At 30.0% G+C, this 19259-nt stretch overlaps 1 protein-coding gene across 1 annotated transcript in view; it reads right to left on the bottom strand.

The window, feature by feature from the left end:
* LOC119675011 (PDZ and LIM domain protein Zasp-like) overlaps positions 1-19259 on the bottom strand; it is a gene marked incomplete at its 3' end in the record, with an annotated part of 50859 nt that overhangs the window by 20305 nt on the left and 11295 nt on the right. Inside the window, exons 2-7 of the mRNA XM_038086173.1 lie at positions 11516-11667; positions 11293-11455; positions 7769-7902; positions 6537-6631; positions 3776-4181; positions 1053-1247 (exon numbers count right to left, since the gene is read on the bottom strand). Of these exons, the coding sequence (XP_037942101.1) occupies positions 1053-1247; positions 3776-4181; positions 6537-6631; positions 7769-7902; positions 11293-11455; positions 11516-11667 (1145 nt within the window). The remainder of the gene's footprint in view (positions 1-1052; positions 1248-3775; positions 4182-6536; positions 6632-7768; positions 7903-11292; positions 11456-11515; positions 11668-19259) is intronic.

Here is a 19259-nt window from a genome sequence, read left to right as displayed (position 1 = left end):
ATGCAAAGTGAGGATGTGTTAGCTCATTACCAATAAGTCTTCTTTGGCTCATCACAATTGCAAAGTTTTATTGATTTTTTTTCTGTTCACCGAAAAATTATTACCTCCCTTGCGAACAAAGTGTCCTCTTATTTGACTATCACTTCCAAGTTGTGGCATAATATATTTTAAACTTTTAAGAATAGTAAAAAACATATAATTTAAACATTATATTCATATTTGTTTGGATTTTTTTTTAAATCGGATTCATGAAATGATGGAGTTGCATTTCGTGTTCCTATTGCGTCACGAGTTTGAGAACTTTCCATAAAAACACGAAAGATATGGTGGCATATCTGTTAAAGCTCTTAAGAAACATTAGTATTGGGACCTTATACTAATGTTTTCTAACGTATTGGGAAGATGTAGGGAATCAATCACGATTTTTGAGATAATCTTTATAGCTTAGAGGGACTTTAATGAGAAAGCAGTACTTCAAAAAAATTCTGTGTTTCAATTTAAAATAATTGATAAAAATTGCTATTTTAAATCTTGGACTATTGCCGTCCCAGTTCTCTCATTTTAGAAATTGTGACTTATCTGTGATCCAGGTATATCGAACAATTTACTTAGTTCAGAAATTTGTAAGACTCAATTCCCTTTTATCAGGTCTGAGCAAAGAAAAGATTCGAGATTCTTAATAATTTATGTGTATTAATAGCAAAGATAAATAATAACCTTAATAACGATTGGAGGATATGAAAGATATGAAGGATTCCAAACAGGCAATAATTGAAAAATATATTTTTTTACTTATCATAAATTCTCTCTAAATATTTTAGACATTGAATTTCTAGGGTTCGAAATTCTTCTATAATTATTTCCTGATGTCGTCACTATTACTAAGTCAAGTAGTTTTAAAGTAGCGTCATCAAAAGTTATATATATAATATATAAGAATATATTTTTATTAAATCAATTTCATCTTTAGGTTTGTTCCGGTAAAGACTTACTGATTAATAAAAATAATTTTATAATTTTTAACTTATTAAAGATTATTCATATATACTTACGGTTTGATTGGTACTGGAACATAACCCTCGGTACCTGCTGGGGGATTTTGCATAGCCGCCAACTTAGCGTGGATATCGCAATAGAGTTTATTGTTGAAGTTGTAGTAACCTTGATTCTTCAAGGAAGTGCCACATGTGGCACACTTGAAACATTCAACATGAAGATTCTTGTCCTTGATGCGTACAAAGACACCGCTGTGAAAATATTTAAATGTTATTAACATTAAGTAAATATAAATAATAATGTAAATAGAAAACTTTAAATTATTAATTAATATTAATGAAGCTATGAAATTGTGATTGTATTAGTTGATGTTTAGTTAACTATTGAAAAGTCGAAAGATTATGTGAAAGATAATTATATATATACAAACAAATGGGGTTTACTGCTATGGGCAACATTGTGTTTGAGGAACCATTAATTCTATCACAGAATAATAAAGTATTATGAGAGTATTCGTGAAAAAAGTGTTCTGCTTCTACAGCGAAAAGCACAGACAATGTAACTGTCCACCGAACCACCGATCCAATATTTCGATATCTATTCAGTTAATAAACGCAGCAAGAAATTGACCTTCAGCCATATTCGTCTGGATCCGCAATGTTTTAGTAGTGACGGATACTTAGTAGCTGGATACAATCATTGCGTATGCAGTTACGGTCGGGTCTGTGTTAAGATATGTGTAAACCCATAGTCGCTGAGATTAGGACGGTCTTGATCCTGCCTTAATGCAAATTTATAAGACAATATATATTGTCCACACAGTTACACTCTGAGATGTAAGTATTCAACATCATCGTATCGCTCATCGAATCGTGTCCCTTATTGGATCGTATCACTTATTATATCATGTCGCATATCGAATAGTATCGCCTATAGAAACTTATCGCTTAAGACTTCAAGCATTTGCTTTGGTCAATGCTACTAGAAATCACAAAACTCCTCAGCCATTTTATTGAATTGAATTGCCTTTAGTGATCTTACTACATACTAAACACTTGTATGTTCATACCATTTAAACACCAGTAACAAATCAACATCACATCATGCTATGCAAATCTGTTTGACCATAAGCAAAACCTAGGACTAAGTATCTTCAATTGCTTTTATATTTTTAAAAGACACTGCTTTGGGCTGTTATGAAGTATCACTGAAGTACGTCACCCATTCTGTTTATTTATTTATTTATTTATATTTATTTTTTTCTTTTTGTAATTAATTACTCTGCTGAATATGTTATATATATGTATTAAATGTTTCCTAAAAAATAGCATTAATACAAAAGATAATTACTCCTTCCACGAAACTAAAAATATCGTATAGAAGGCAGATGCCGATCATAAATATTAACTGAGATACAGGGTCTTAACTAAAAATTAATTTATTTAATTCGTATTAAATAATTCATATTTATAAAAATGTTGTGTTAAATGGATTTTTATCGTCCGATTTAACGAAAGAAACTAAACTTTTAAAACACACTATTGTTTTCAATAGAGAGGTTTTTATCCAATAGTAGTGAATTTGCAACAACAAACTTTTTTTTAATTATTTTTAATTAATTGAATTTTTGGCTAACCATACAGCTGTTTCGAGTATTGCCAAATACCCATCATCAGTGGTCTTGGTATTATTTTTTATATTTAATAATTTGTAACTGATTTTTTATGACTGCAAGTACAAAGGGTTGAACTCGTACCCTGCCAAATTTCAAGTTCAGAGTCAGTGTTCATTGAACAAATGGCTCAAAACCGTACTTCACTTGTATGTTCGAATTTGGAGTTTTGTTAATTTGCTGTGAAAGTTCATTAACAAATTAACTAAAATCCTAAACCAACTATAGAATAATTAATTAATTATAGTTATTTTTTATAATTGTTAAATTTCAATTAACAATTTTTGTAAAAATGTTTATAAACAAATTCTAAATGTTGCGTATGCAGTATCGATATATACATATATTATAATATATTTTACTTATGGTGTATAATTCATTTTTAGGCAATAAATTAATATGAATTATAAAAAAAAATTGTTGTATTTTTTTGCATTATATTTTCTATATACATTAAATCATTCAAATTTCGCATGAATAAATTTAAATACAAATTTTTGTTTAACAAATTTAATACAACACTTTTGTGCAATAAAAAATAAATTGAATTTATATTTTTATGCATAGAAGAAAATTTAAATTAATTAAATGCAGTTTTTGCTGAAAATGTAATACAAATTTTTTTAATTAATTTTTTTTATAAATTTAATATTTTTTTTTTGCGACTGCATTGCAACGCATATTTAATAAAATTTTATGCCTGCAGGCCGTGTTTACAATTGTTGCCCATAAACAATAAAATTCAAAATTATGACTGATAAATTCACATGCGGAAAAAACATATATACAAGTGCACGTAGGTATGTATGTGAGTAGATGTTCTGGAATAAATTGTTACAAACGAATCCAATTTAAATGATAATGTGGCCAAAATCATGAGTATGACGCCGGTCGGAGGACAATTGAATATGAATTCGCGCATAAAAGCGAATTATTTGCTTAATTTTTTATATTTATCCTTGCAACATTTTCTTTTTTATTATTATTTCATAATAATTTTTTATTATTTTTGCACATTTGCATTCATATAATGCACTTTAACATGCACATAAACACACACGCACACACGCACACACTAATTTTACAAACACATTAACGTATCCTTACACAATTCCAACACCGCACAACTGACAGGCCGGATGTCCGCTTGCGGACAATGGTCTTTGGCCATCGTCATGTGCCAAAGCTGCAGCGGCTGCTTCCATTTCCGCCTTGTATTCCGGTCCCTGCAAAGCCGGACACACCGGCATCATAATAATGCGTGGATCGGGCTTTTCGGACGGAGTTGCAACTGTAGCAGGTGCAACTGCCGCAGCCGAACTGACATTGGAGGCTGAAACGGTTGTTGCAGTTGACGAGCTCGCCACCTTACTCTGCACCAGCGAAGTACTTACACGTTTCTCGGTCGTCTTCTGCACCTGCTCCTGTTGAACTGTTTCGCGGGTGGAGCGGCGTTCATTACCGCCAATGGCATGACTGTGAGTCCAATAGAAATTGGCTGGACTATGTGGCTCTGTTTCGTTACGTTACGTTTAATTGCATTGTTGTTGCATTGTTCGTTGTTTTCATTCAAGATTTTTTTTAATATTCGATTTTATTTGCGGTTGGCGACGGAAGTTGAAAATTTTATGAACCACAAAAGCAAATCTCGTTAGTAAATAATTTAATATTAATGCCAATATTATTATTTCTTTATTATTATGCACCTACAGTGGTAGCACCTAATTAGTAACTGCCTACCAATAATAATAGCTTCGTATATACAATTTAATGCAAATTTATATTTGGTATTTTAGTACTCATTACATGTGTATGTATAGTATGTAAATATATAAGTGCATTTAGTACTTCAGAAAATTTTGGTTGATAAATGAATGAGATAATGTTTCAATGTAAAGTGGAAGTATATTATATAGTATTTTCATATTTAGTTGTGTTAGTAATTTGTACTAAATTAGTACTAAAAGTTGTGATTAGTACTAAAATTTTAGTACCTTAAGTAGTTGTTTCACTTACGTTATGAGACGTTCGCAATCATTGCAAATGTTTTGACCTGTTGGCAATCCACCAGTGCTTGGAGGCTTTGGTGTATTTATTGGGGCACTAACATGTCTGGTAGCTGAAGGTTGATTGTAATGTTGTTGTTGTTGTTGTGGTGGTGGTGGTTGTTGATAATGTTGTGGTGGTGTTTGTTGTTGTTGTGGTTCTTGGTACTGATGATTGTTGAAAACTGTGTTCCGTTCAGTTTATTTAAGTGTTAAGTGTTCATTGTTTGTTGTTTGTTGATGTTTTGTTAATGAAATTTTTTAAATAATGAAAACATGAAACAATAAAGAAAGAAAAGGTTAAATTTCAACAAAACAAAAAACATATTAAGAAAATTAGAGATATTCTAAATTAATAATATAAGCGCTTTTGTTGCTATTACTCTAACTTTTATAACAAAAACTTGAAATTTTATTAAAAAAGAGTTAACCATTCATTAGCTTTACAGAAAAAATTGATAAATTGAAAATATTTTAATAAGAAACACAAAAGATATTTCTGTTTGTGACTAGAAGTCTGCATTATAATAATCTAATTATTAATTTAGGAGTACCGATTCAATGTAAAACAGTATAAAAAAATAATAATTTTATTGGAATAAAAAATGGAATCGAACCGATATATATTTTTTTTTTGGAACCACTGCCAAATTTTTATTAGTTAATAATTTATTTAAGATATAATATTTGAAGAGGTGCTATATTGATTAGCCGATATGTTGTTTGCTATTGAAATAACACCATTCACTGAAAACCCGACAAAACTGTTGTTTTTCCGGAAACGAAAACCGGAAACAATTTAACTGGAAACGATTTAACAACTGATCAATTTCTATTAATTAATTACTGAATTAAAAAATAATTGCGTAAAAATGTGAAATGTGAATTACCAGAAAATTTAAAGAACACTATGTTTTTATGGAAGAAAAAACCGGTACTTAGCCGATATATTTTTTTAATAAATAACAAAAATTTCAATTCAAAGCTCTGAGAAATTTTTTTAAAGAATGTAGATTAACCGAGCTAATGTTAGCTATATACCAATAACTCACTAAAAATTACTTTAAAATTTATCAGTACTCTAAGATGTTCATTCGGTGGAGACTCGATATTTCACACCTAATGACCATGTCAAATTATTATAAGGGAATTCAAATTTTATTAAAATTTAAATCATAGCTGTGTTCCATTTGTATTGACTTTTGATTACAAGTATTCATTATATATAATAAAATTTTTTATTTCAATCTTTTCTATATCTAAATCTGTTATTAGTATAAATAGTCATGTCTTATTGTTATATCAATATTTCATTTACAAAGAATTCTTAAAATCATCACAATCATTAACTATTTTGCCCTGTTAAGATCAACTTCTCGTAACTATTTTTAAAAATATGTTTCATGACCTCTAAAAATATCACTATCGTAGTATTTACTAAACTCTAAAGTATAGCTTATAAATTCATTTTCCATATCTGCTTATATCTGTTATATATTATCATTCACATTCAAACATGTAACAGTTGCGACATTTCAAGGTCTTTTCCCTGCTTTTTAAAAACTCTTACATGTTCTACATACACATTTATTTTATAAGCTATTTATACTTAGAATTGTTCAAATTATTTATCTAAATATACTAGTTGGCAAATGCTCAAATAATTTCCTCTTAATCGCTGCAATAATTCTTAATATAGCGTAAAATACCTAAGCGATAAAAATGTCTAAATTAATCTCCTAGCACATCTACTTGAAATATGTTATTGCCACCATTCAACGCAAAGAGTAATTCGGCCAAAACGAGATAGTGTTCGATATTACCTGGTGTAGACTGTCCAGTCTCCTCTTCACGTAAGAATTTCAAGACTTCAGATTTATCGGCTTGATATTCCTTTTCGTTTTTCTTGAAGTTCACACTGAAAATAAATTAATTTATAGGTAAGAGTATGGTATACGGCACAAGAGAGAGAGTATTAAAAGATTTAAATACGTAAGTAAAATAGTGTTGCATACTTCTAAGCGTCTAGCTGAATAGCATAATCCAATGCGCAAAAAAGTAGGCAACAGTAAATTAATGTGTGATTTACAGAAGGATATTAGCAGAACTATTTACACAAATTCACTCTTCTTGCATACCTTAAGGGTTAAACTGTGTAATGTGTTACTTATAAAAGTATGCAAGGAAAAAATAATTAATCAAGTTTTAAAAATCTTAATGAACTTAATTTAGTTCAATGTTCTTTAGTTTCCTCTATAGACTTTTCTACTGCATATTTGTTCTTTAGCAAATATGATATGTTATGACTTTAAAAGCAAAAAAATGAATTTAAAATAAATATGCTTTTAATTAGGACATATAACACTAACACAAATTTTACTCGAACTGTAAACATGAATCACAGAAGTAAAGAAAAACAATATTAAAACTAATTTAAAATAGTGCGTAGATAAAAAGTTCCCTCAAGAAATTAAGTTAAAAGTGTGCACTTTTTCTGGTTTCGTACGCGCAGCTACATTTGAACTTTTCAACTTTATAAGTATTTACTCAAAACTTGGACTAGTTCAGTGGCGTTTCGAATGGAAGTACGCAAGTAAGGAAACTGTTTTCATTGTGGGAACATTAAAAAAATTGCACTAAATTGTTCCGCTACAAGTTTGCCACATGACTCCAGTCGTTTAGGGCTAAAACAGGGCAGAACGAGTGAATTTTATTGTATTCCTAGGGCATTTTAAAAGTTGTGAAAATGTAAATAAAAATGAAAACAAAAATGTGGACTTAAAAAGCAAAAAAAAAAAAAAAAAAAATGTTGCTTTGTTTTGTTTACAGTTGTTTTCTTTTATTTTACTTTGAAACAATGAAAAACCGCTGGAATTTTTTTAAAAAATATTGTGAAAAAGCTACTCTTCTATTTGCTGCTATTGTTATGTTCGTTGTTTCAACTTTTATTTATTTTTACTTTATATATTTTGAGTTACTGTGCAGTTTTTGTAGCAGCATTCGGTGTCGTAGTTGTGTGAAATGCTTAAAAGTAAATGTTTTCATTCTCACTTACCCAAGGACACCGCCAGCCAAAACTTCAGCCTGAGCCGAAAGTGTTTCCGCAATAGATTCATCGCTGTAAATGCCAACTGGGGTGTTGTATTGTTTATTGACAATGCTCTTAACGCTGCCATCACCGCCGTTGACCTAAAATAACCAAATGGAATAGGTTTGTACTTGCAAAGTTTGTTAGGCAAAAACAGAATGTAAAATATGCAAAACGCAATATGGAATTCTGAGAAGAAAAAAAAATTATTTATAAAAATTGTACAAGTGTGAATTGACTCGATGCAGTGGTCAAATGTAATTTTATTCAATTAGGATTTCAACGGGCAAGTGGCAAAGAAATGTAATTATAAAATAAAATTAAATTAAATGCAAAAGTTTTCACATTATCTGAAATGGAAATAAAATAGAAATTATCTCTCTGGAATACTCTAACTGTAGACCTTGGCTTACATTTAAACTCAGTTCTATATACTACAAAGTGTATATATGAATTATGCAGTAAATAAGATTAATTTATTAAGTTAAGAATTTATTTATTAATAAAAACTGAAGTATATTAATGTATAGGCTTTCTTAGCAAACCAAGCAAAAATATTCAAACATCATATTGTGCTCGAACACCTGCTGTCATACGCATTGGTATATGTCCGACTATTCGACTAACTAAAACAGCTTCATTCGAATAGCTCGAACATTAAAAAAGTATGAACGAAATGTTCGAATTCGGATGCAAGTGAGCAGTTTAAACATCGAAATGTTCGAACACTTTTCAACAGAATACTAAAAAAAATGATTTAACTCCTTAAAAGTTTATATGAATTCCTTCATAACTAATAAATAATATATCATAAATGTTCACTTCATCCTCTTGACCTGTTCTAACGGCGACTTCAATCACTGATTGTTTTAATTTTTTTTCACGCGGGTGCTGCCAGAATGCTTATACACTTTAAGGCACTAATCTTGAAAATAAACCCGCACCAAAACTACAAAAAAAAAACTAATAACTATAATTAACTGATGTAATGGAAATTATTGCTATTATAGTAACCCCAATACAAAAGATATTACAAAAGACATAGGTATATAGGCAAAGGGCCCAATACCATTAGGAAAATTATCTTATCTTCGCCGCACCTTATAGGAGTATTTATGGTTTCTGATAGGAACGTCACGTTTTTTTATGACACCAATGACTAGATATGCCAATTTTTCAAAGTAAACTTTTTCCGAAAACTTGGCCTATGTTATTATATGGAGAGTATTCGAAAGTGAATAAAAGAAGTTCAAGTGTGTCATTCGTGGCCTCATACTAAAAGCATCTACAAAAGCTATTAATTAGCTTACGAGGGGAAACTTAATCTTACCACGTGCGAATATACAAGTATTAAACAATGTGGTATTAGGCCTTACCTTACCATCTTAGCTGCCTTATGACTGGCTTGAACTTCAGTATGGAAAATATTACAATAGTCCGGTGTTCTGAACTTAAAGAGCTAGTATGCAAGGAACGCCCAAGCGTATGCAAGGAACAGACACTACCCAAGCATTTATTTTCTAGCCATCCGTATAAATATGGACTGTCTCTTCACTTTTGACTAGACGAAATTCCTTCTTTCTTAAACGAAATAAGTTTTTGTATCTCTTAAAGAACACTGTCATTAGAATAATGTGAGAGATATATGTTAAAACGACTGTGAGCCGTTTCACAATTTTTAAGTGTCTCTAAATCAAATGCTCCCATAATTTAGTGGACTAAGTTTGAACACAGACATACTAGCAGTTCTAATGACAAACATTTTTATTGAAATAAATTCCAGAATTTTGTATAAAGTCTTCGTCGGTATATTTCTGATACCCTACTTTACAACAATACCGACAAATCTTTGTGCATTACTAATACGTTTGGTATGCTACTATCCTTATCCAGAGCTTTGCCACTAAACAAGTGATCTAAAAAAATGGATTATTCTGATTGCAGCTGTGTATTGGCATCGGTTTTCAAGATTATTGATTAAAGCAAAAAAAAATAAATTAGGAAAATATAATTTCAATTATTAAATAGTGTATTTTTTTATTCAAGAACTGCACGTCCCATGACAAGAAATCCATTTTGGATAAGAAAAGGGTGATAGCGAAGGTAGTAATGGATTTTAATAAATATTTACCTACACTTCGTACAACTTTTTCCACTGCACTGTATTCCAAAATTGTTTGGTTCTCAAGATATTGAATTCACAATTGTATGTGTTTTACATTAATTTCGATCGGAAGAAATTACACATGCCATCTAGCTTACTTTTGAAGAAGTGTAAATAAGAAGTTGGACAAGTATATTGTCAACGAATAATACTTATCTAAATATCTACTTATTATTTGTAAGCACTTTTATAGAATACAATTTTTAATTTTATTGAATAAACGACGATTAATATGTTATAATAGTGACCGTTAGTTGTTATTGTCCTGTGACATCTAACGCTAAAGTTCGGTTTTTAGAACACTACGGTTTATTTGCATACAGCGTAGGTAAAAAATTAGTCGAAGTCTTGAAATAAACCAATGCCCTTTATCCAATCGTTAAGTTAGGATAATGAAGTCAGTAAAATCAGGATAGTGGTAAATATATTTATAATGACGGTATTGCCCTCGGGAGACTAATAGTAATCTAGTATATATACACCTTGGAAGGAACAGGGGCTATTCGAACAGGGCTAATTTATTTTGTTAAATAAATACAACTAAATATAAATATAGTCTTTCGATTTATTTCAAAGAGACTTTAGCTTCTAAACAATACCATTAAATAACGGCAAGATCACGTGAATAACAAAAAAGAAGAAATAACTAAATATATTATTTTAAAAAGGATTTATCTAAAATCCTATTTTTAATCTATTTTTAGCAAAGTTTAGGTATCAACTTCATAAATATTTGAATCCTTTCAAAAACTCTCCATCACAATTTTGTTTCTTTTAGGATTGAGCCCAAATCATATCATAGAGACTCGTTAAATATGATATTGTTTATTCTATTATAGACCGGCAGACATAACAATTAAGTTCAAAATATGCCTACATCCTCTGCTGGATTCTGGTATATTTTATATTCATCACTCATTTTGACAGTTTTCAAACAATGAATGCAAATGCTGTCAAATTTAAGTTTAAACCTCACCAGACAGCAACAGAAACACATATATTTCAATCATTCGTCATCATATAAGACACATTCATCAGTACACAAAGTTGGGTTTATAAACATAAAATATTCCCAAATATTTCTAAGAAGGATGGGCTCATTTCCCTAAGAATTAAATGTTCATTTAAGCAAATCCTGGTAAAGACTTAATGCCACACTCTATGAAGGATTTCTGACACTTTATAAAATCAACAAAAATATCATTAAGGATATGCTTTGATATGTCGAAAATTAAACACAAAACTGTTACCGAAAAGTCGTCCTTTTTCTGAATAAGGACAAAATTGGAAAAAAGAGGTTTGCTTTGTTTGCATTTGGTAAACTTACAAATGGACGCGCTGCATTGTTGTAGCCACAGCCAATGTGTTGGGATTCCTGTTGTTTGTGAGCTAGAGAAGTTTTCGTCACTGTCTGTAAATATGGTGAATTTTGGTTTGGTTGTGGTACATGACCGGTTGGAGTGACATGTGGACGCCATGTCGAGCCGCCCCTGTAAGGCAACAAAATTATTGCACTATTCAACTTTTATGCTCTGTGCTCATATACTTGCCTTTGAATTGTAACCACAAAATTATTGCCTGAACGCACGACAATATCCTGAGCGTCCTTGTGACGTAGATTGAAAACATCGACGTCATTTATTTTAAGAACAGCATCGCCAGGCAGCAAACCGGCCTGTTCAGCCAAACTTCCGCCATTAACCTGTAAGTAAAAAATAATAATAAAATTAAATTACATTTCATGTGAGTTTTTATGATTATTATTTTGCATTTAATATCGATACTTTTTATCTATGAGCTCATACAACAACAACAATGCGATTTATAACAAACTTACGCAAAACATTAATTAAATTTTATTAAACAATTAATTTGTTGCAATTACAACTCAATAACATTTGGCCATAAATCAAAGTAGTAAAAACTGCCTCAGGACAAATCGACAAACCGAAAAACAATGGCAATATTTTTGTAGTCTGCATTTTACATTTGCAATTCATGTTACTCATACTCATGGGCACCAACTCCAACTCCGACTTCGACTCAGACTACACATCCACATCCCGAGCTGGTACTCAACTACTACTGAACCCCACACTCAAAGTTACGTCGGAGTCACGCAAATAAGCCGCCAGTTTTAAATAGGAAAAAATGTCTATTGATTTCATTACTTTTACCAAATGTGGCCTGCAATGACCATTGCAATTGTCTAACCAATTGTGGTCTGGCCATAAAATACGAGTACACTGCCACAACAAATCCTCGACAGCTCTTATGGTTACTACTATTTGTACGGCAATCGTTGGACAAATAATCTACTAAATTTATTATTATGCGCTGGCAAAATTATGAATCAACAACAAAAGCAAAGCAACCAAAGCAACCGAAGCAACAAAAGCGACAACAAACAGACATTGAACAGACAGACGAACACACAGACGAGCAGACGGACAATGAGCCAGACAATCAGATTAAAAAGCAACAAGAGGCATTGTTTGCTCCGGAGACAAATTTTTGAATTAAGACAAATCAGTGAAATGCAAAGGAAAATTCGTAATCGAAAGTGCACTTTACAATGGAAGGGTTTTATGGATTAAGTCCCTCTTAAGTGGGTTTTCACATGCAAATGAAATATTTTGTTTAAAAGGTTTGAAGTCTTTTAATAAATTTAGTCTCAGCTTACTTTTAAAGAAGTGAAGAAGAAGTTGGAGAAGTGTATATATTGCGAATAATATTTATCTAATTATCTACTAATTATTCACAATCGCTTTTATAGAGTACATGCTTCGAAAATGGGTTTCATAAACTAATAAAATATTTTCCTTTAAAGGTTCGACGTCTGTTAGTAAATTAAGTCTCAGCTTATTTTTAAAGAAGTGTAGTTGTGAAGAAGAAGTTGAAAAAGTGTATTTTCTATGAAAAATATTTATCTAAATCTCTACTAATTAGTCGTAAGTGCTTTTGCAGAGTATATCCGTTTAAAGTGGGTTACATATACCCATGAGATATTATGTTTGATTGATTTGAAAAGTCTTAATACACAATAATGCGTCTGAGTTCAGAAGTATGTTACCTATAATATGATGTTTGTCTAATTCTGTACTTATTATTCCTAAGAGAACAACCTCTTGATTATTTACGTTGATGGTTTACGTTGATACGAAAAAAAAAAAAAAATTGTTTTTTCAACCTTGAAGTTGCTTGGATATAATATTTTAGAATGGGTCCTGAATATCATTTATAACATAGTACATTGAGAAAAGAAGAACAACTAACAGAATCTATCATTATACTCCAAATCAGCATCAGAAGCAGCAACTGGTGCTATCAGAATTTGAGTTCTGTATTTAAGCTAAGTACACAGCACCTGGTAAAAACTTCCCTAATAGAACAAAAACTCCAATCATCAACTGGGAAGGTTCTGGTCCTTATATTATGGAATATGTATTGATAACTACTAACTATTAATTAATACTTTAAGAGAAGAAGAATGATCAACAGGGAATACTAGATGGCATTATTAGTTTGTTTGAAGAAAGCAAAGTCGAAAAAACCACCTCAACTGATGAAAACATGTATTATGAGAATATTTGCCGAAATTAATTTTGTATTACTTTCCCATCCATTGTATTTAAAAATGAATGCTTAAATAAAATGAATATTTTAGGAAAGAAAATTTGTATCCAATAATGAGTGGTACACGTAACTATAATCTATTTTGAATTTTGAGATAAATCATTCTCATCAAACAGTTTAGAAATGTTTGAGCATATGTTTGAAAACATATATCATATATTCTTCAAAGGAACTTATTTTCGTAAAAAAACGTGCTGATATGTTTTTGCAATTATTTTACAGAAGTTTTATTACATTGACTTTGAATAAAAGAGTACCAAAGGATTCATAGCATTACATATATTATATATTAAGAACGTAGATGATTTTTACTTACTGTTTTTAAGTTCAGTAAAAAAGATATCGACATATTAAGAGGAACAGCAGAAGATAATTCGAGAATATATAGTGAATTAGCAATAGTTGTCAAATTACAGATAAATTAAGCAAAAAAAAAAATTATTTTATTTAAATTCTTTATATCATTTTATTTTATTTCATTATATTATTTTTATTTTAGTTTATTTCTCTTTATTATATTTTGTTTTATTTTATTTTTTTATATATAATTTTATTTTATTTCATTACATTATTATTTATTTTATTTTTTTATTATATTTTATTTATCACATTTTTAGTTTTATTACATTTTATATTATTTAATTTTATTGAATTTTATATTATTTTTTTTTTATTTTATTTTAGCACATTTCACTTTATTTTATTTAATTTTGTTAAATTAAATTAAATTTAATTTAATTTTATTTTATTTAATTTAACTTTATTATATTATTATATATTTATTTCGTTTTTATTTTATTTTATTTTATTTTATTTTATTTTATTTTATTTTATTTTATCTTATTTTATTTTATTTTGATTTATCGCATTTTATTTTATTTTATTTTATTTTATTTTATTTTATTTTATTTTATTTTATTTTATTTCATTTCACTTAATTATATTTCGTTTTATTTTATTAATTAAAATCAAAAAGTTATGCTATTGTTGTCGACTTTAACGTAACTACTAGCCCTAAACTACTAGCCCTAAATTTAAGTAATCTATAAATAAGAAATAATTTGTCATAACTAATTATATTGGTATTAATTTGCTTTAACTTTTTAAAAAAAATGAACTTGGCAAATCTTACAATTAAAGAAGCATTTGTGCTTGCAATTTATAATCTTTCAAATCGTTTACAATAATTTCGTTTAATATTTTGACACTTAAATTTTTTTGCACCGCAGGGCAAAAAGTTATTAAATTGTTGTCAAAGCAGACTTTGACCACCCAAGACCTTAACTCTTTGGAATGATTCATTAACTCAAAAGCGTTTCCTGCCATATCGTGTATCATGCACTGGACTTATATGCTGCGCTGCCAGTAGTAAAGCAACTAAGTTGCGCTGTTTTATAGCAACAAACCGTAGCATGTTGTAAGCAACATGTTGCTTAGTCTTTTTCAATTAGCGTAAAGCAAATTAAATGAGCTGCTGTAATTAATTTATATTTCTTTCTTTTCTATTTTAATATCGTTTTTCTTATTATTAGCAAAAACAAAAAAAATAAACATCAGAAAAGGAAACTATTAAGTTTAATTACTGCTCTGCATGTCTAACATTATTATATTTATTCTGCTGATTAGGGAAAACCATGAAAAGTTGCCCAGGCAAATTTGAACTAATCTTACGAGGGTTTTATCACTAATATTTCTGTTAATATTAGAACATATGTTGAACAATTTATTGTAATTAATTGAATGGAATTTTCGTGTGTGTTTACCGGGCCTCGTTCTAATCACACACGGCTTGTTTTCGTAAATATTATTATCAAAATAGGCTTAAAGGATTTTGTCACAAACAAAAACACTCCACACTGTCGTCTGCTCAGCTGTTATTGTTAGGCCAACTTGCCAACTTACCAACTTGAAGTTGTTGTTGAAGACACAAGCATATTTGCATAAATTTATGGGGGAAATTTAAATTTGTTTTCAAATACAGACACAGCATAGCAGCAACAAATTACACATACGCACAACATACGCACACACATGTCAACAAGATTTCAACGATTTTTGGGACAGAAAATGTTAAGCACTATGACAGGCAAACTGAAGAAAACTGTAGCCACTAATCTTATGCCATGGACGAATGAACGAATGGACGAAATACTGAAACAATAGAATAATAATTTCGTTAGATGAAGATGTGAAGTGGAAATTGCGTGTGCGTAGTTGTGTGAGTACTGCATGTGAGTACTAACGCAAGGAAGGCTACTCTGTCCAAAGGTGTTTGTTATGTTAAAAGGTTTTCGTACATGTGTATGTTCGTACAAAAATGGTGGTATGTGTAAAAGGTGGGTGGAAGTGTTGGGTTTATTTATTAGTTTTGCATACAAACGTGGTAAAGAGGTTATTTTCACTTTGCTGCTGCTGCTACTGCTACTGTTGCTTAGTGTGTATGTATATGTTTTGCTATTTTATCAGTGTTGCCGCTGTTTATAGTGTCTGTCGGTAACAGCATTTCAGTTACTGCTACTCTGGCTGCTGCTGTTCTGCTATACTGCTGTTGTTACACTGTAAACACGTCGGTATAAGTTTTGAACGATATGCATATTTCTCCAGAGTATTGTGTGTGTTTTTGCTATACAAAATCCATGTTAAAATACTTGCTTCTAAGGTGCATGCGTCTGTGCGTTGGATCCACGTCTACGTATGTATGTGTTGACCTCCTGTTAATAATAACGCAAATGATGATTTACTGCGGCAAATGTGGTAGAAAATTTATTTAAGGATTGTGTGACTTCTGGCATACGAGGCGGTCGGGCTGAGTGAGTTATTAAAGTAACAAACCAGAAAACACACATTTATTTGCCCGATTCCTTTATTTATGGGCCAACCAACAACCAACAACCTGCCTGCTTGCCTTATAGAGTTGTGTGCTGTTGTGTGTTTTGAGGTTGAAAACTTCATGAATATGTTTATTAATATTTATATTTAAAAATTATTTTGTTATGATACTGACGGCAGCTCACAAAAACACAGAATCACAGAAACACAACAATTAAGTAATTTTGTTATTTTGGCTTTAATTAAACACATTTTGCAAATATTAGCTTTGGTACAACAGGGCGTATTCGTAATGCTATTATTATTATTATTAGGATTACGGTGTCATGGTTACTTAATTACTTAATTCTGAATAATTTAATATTTTATTCATATTTGTGTTTAAATTAAATAAATAAATTAGCTGGTCTATTTTGTAGAATTTAATGATACTTATATATTTTTATTTAATATTTTATTTAATATTAGTGGTTAATATACGTGCTGACTGTGTACTAACCGAAGAAATAGAGAAGTTATTGGCACATAAACATTTGATTTTATACTAATAAAAACTATAATATTCATAATAATTCGGAGTATACTAAAAAAACCATCATTAAAAAGCGTATTAATTAAACTAGTAACATAATATCATGTTAGTTTCGTTACAAGAAAAACCTTTAATGGTGTAAATTGAGGTGGCCCGGAAAAAATTTTTATCTGATTAGATCAAATTTATCATTTTCTAGTAAAAAAGTTTAAAAGAAGATTGAAATTAACGCGTACCAGTCTTTGAAAATAAAAATCTTTGGTGTAGATTCCACGCAACAACAGCAAACACCGCAATTTTAAAGATATTTCTTTTTACTGAAATATATATTGATAATATATAACTCTAAATTTTTTTGTTTAAAAAGTTGTTATTTTCAAACGTCTCTATTAAGGATGTTATTAAAAGAAACAATCCTCTTCTACTCTCCTTCCATCTACAACACGCTCATTACTTCTGGTTTTGATAGATCTAGATATGTTTATCAGTGGTGAAAAATTTCTTTATTTATTCCTAAAGGATGGTTTCAGTAGGTTAAAATATCAAATTGTGGCTGTCTATACTTTCCAGGTACTTTAAAAAAAAATAACATTTCTAAAAACCGACGGAAGCGGTAAATGTATTTGCACAATACGTTTTCTTAAAAAAAAATTATTTCAACCATTTAATCTGAAACTTAGAGACCTAATTTCTCACCACTTTTTTAATCATATGGACCTATATCTTAAAAATGATACGTTGATGTTACCCTAAACTGTGTCAATCAATGCTGGCTCTTCAGCAAAGATCAAAAATCTTAAGTGTTTTACCTGAAAATAGTCAAACCAAACAAAAAGTACTTACTAAATTTTGTGGTAATGCGCATTTTTGAAATGATTATATTATCATCAAACCCCTGCATTTTACAAAAGTATAACTATCTTGCTTATAACAGAAACCTCACAGACCATTTTTTCTTGTTGTTGCTTTTCTTAACGAGAATTAAAAGCATCAAAAGTCTAAGTCATTGACTTTAACAGTCTGAAAATTTCATCTCGTCTGAACGTATAGATTATCCCGGAACCATAGTTAAGTTTTTCCCTGAGAAGTCAAAGATAGCATTTCTGTTAGTATCAATTCAAGCTTATCTTATATAGGCTTGATATACAATTTGATGGTCACCAGATCTGAAGGTGTATCATTTCCGTTTTTGACACGATACTTTAGGTTAAAGTTACTCTAAAGTGCTAGTACGTCTGTTCAACTACAGTAATACATTTTTCCTTTAAAATACGAAACTAAGGCTCATGGTAGGTTATCCGATGAGCCAGATGGTTTGCGGATCTGTCTGAGAGATGTAATGTCATCTTCGCTCGAAAGCGGATGACATTAGCCCCATTCTGAGACTGTTCGGCCAATAGGAGACTGTTATGTCAAGTTTTCTTATCCTCGTCTGAAATTGGGATGTCTGCACCAGTTGATATGAAAGACTAAACGTGCTTCGAAATGTTTAAATCCTTTTTCGAATAGAATAATTCTTGGTTGGTTATGTTAAGTGTAAGAAGCAGGAAACGTTTTTTACGGACATATCTTATTGAGAACTAATAATATGTCTAATAATATTATTATTGAGAACTCAGACAGAAGGCTTTGTGTGATGATTTGCCAGAAAAGTATGCATGTGAAAATAGGAAATAGGTTTTTCGATAGGAAATAAGCATATTTAGAGGAGATGTCACTTTTAAAAAAGACAACTGTTTAAAAGCTAATGTATGAAAAAACTATATAATATATATGTGTATGAGTAGTTATATACTATTTAAAGAATGCATAATTTATATATAATTCAATATTTAATCAGTTCTTAGTAACACATAATTTCCTTCGTAAAAACGTATTTACTTTCATTCCTTTAGTGAATATATTTTATAAACGACTTCAGTTTTCTTTTTAAAGTAAAATAAATATACTTTGAGCATTTCAGCAAACAAAGTTACTCTAGTTACCTTCACTGCTAAAATTTTATAAACTAAATTTTATATAAATATTAAGCTAAACATGTCAAAGATAAAAACATAAATTTCCATTTGACTTTCAGGATACCGTAAAATATTTATTTACACATTTACATGTGTTTGATGCAATTTCTTTGAGTCCTGATGCTAAAGAGTCCTTCGTCAAGTTGAGTTGCTTCGTCCTTGCAAAATGCATTTGCTACACTTTAAGTGTAATTCAAAATTTACGAAAATCTGTCGAGCAACGAATCTGCCAGTACAAAATTTTAAATATTTGCATTAAATTTTAACAAAATTTCTCAT

This window comes from Teleopsis dalmanni, chromosome 2, assembly GCF_002237135.1.
Source record: "Teleopsis dalmanni isolate 2A chromosome 2, ASM223713v2, whole genome shotgun sequence".
Taxonomy (NCBI): domain Eukaryota; kingdom Metazoa; phylum Arthropoda; class Insecta; order Diptera; family Diopsidae; genus Teleopsis; species Teleopsis dalmanni.
Note: the sequence above shows the minus strand (reverse complement) of the source record. Positions and strands in the feature narration are given on the sequence as shown.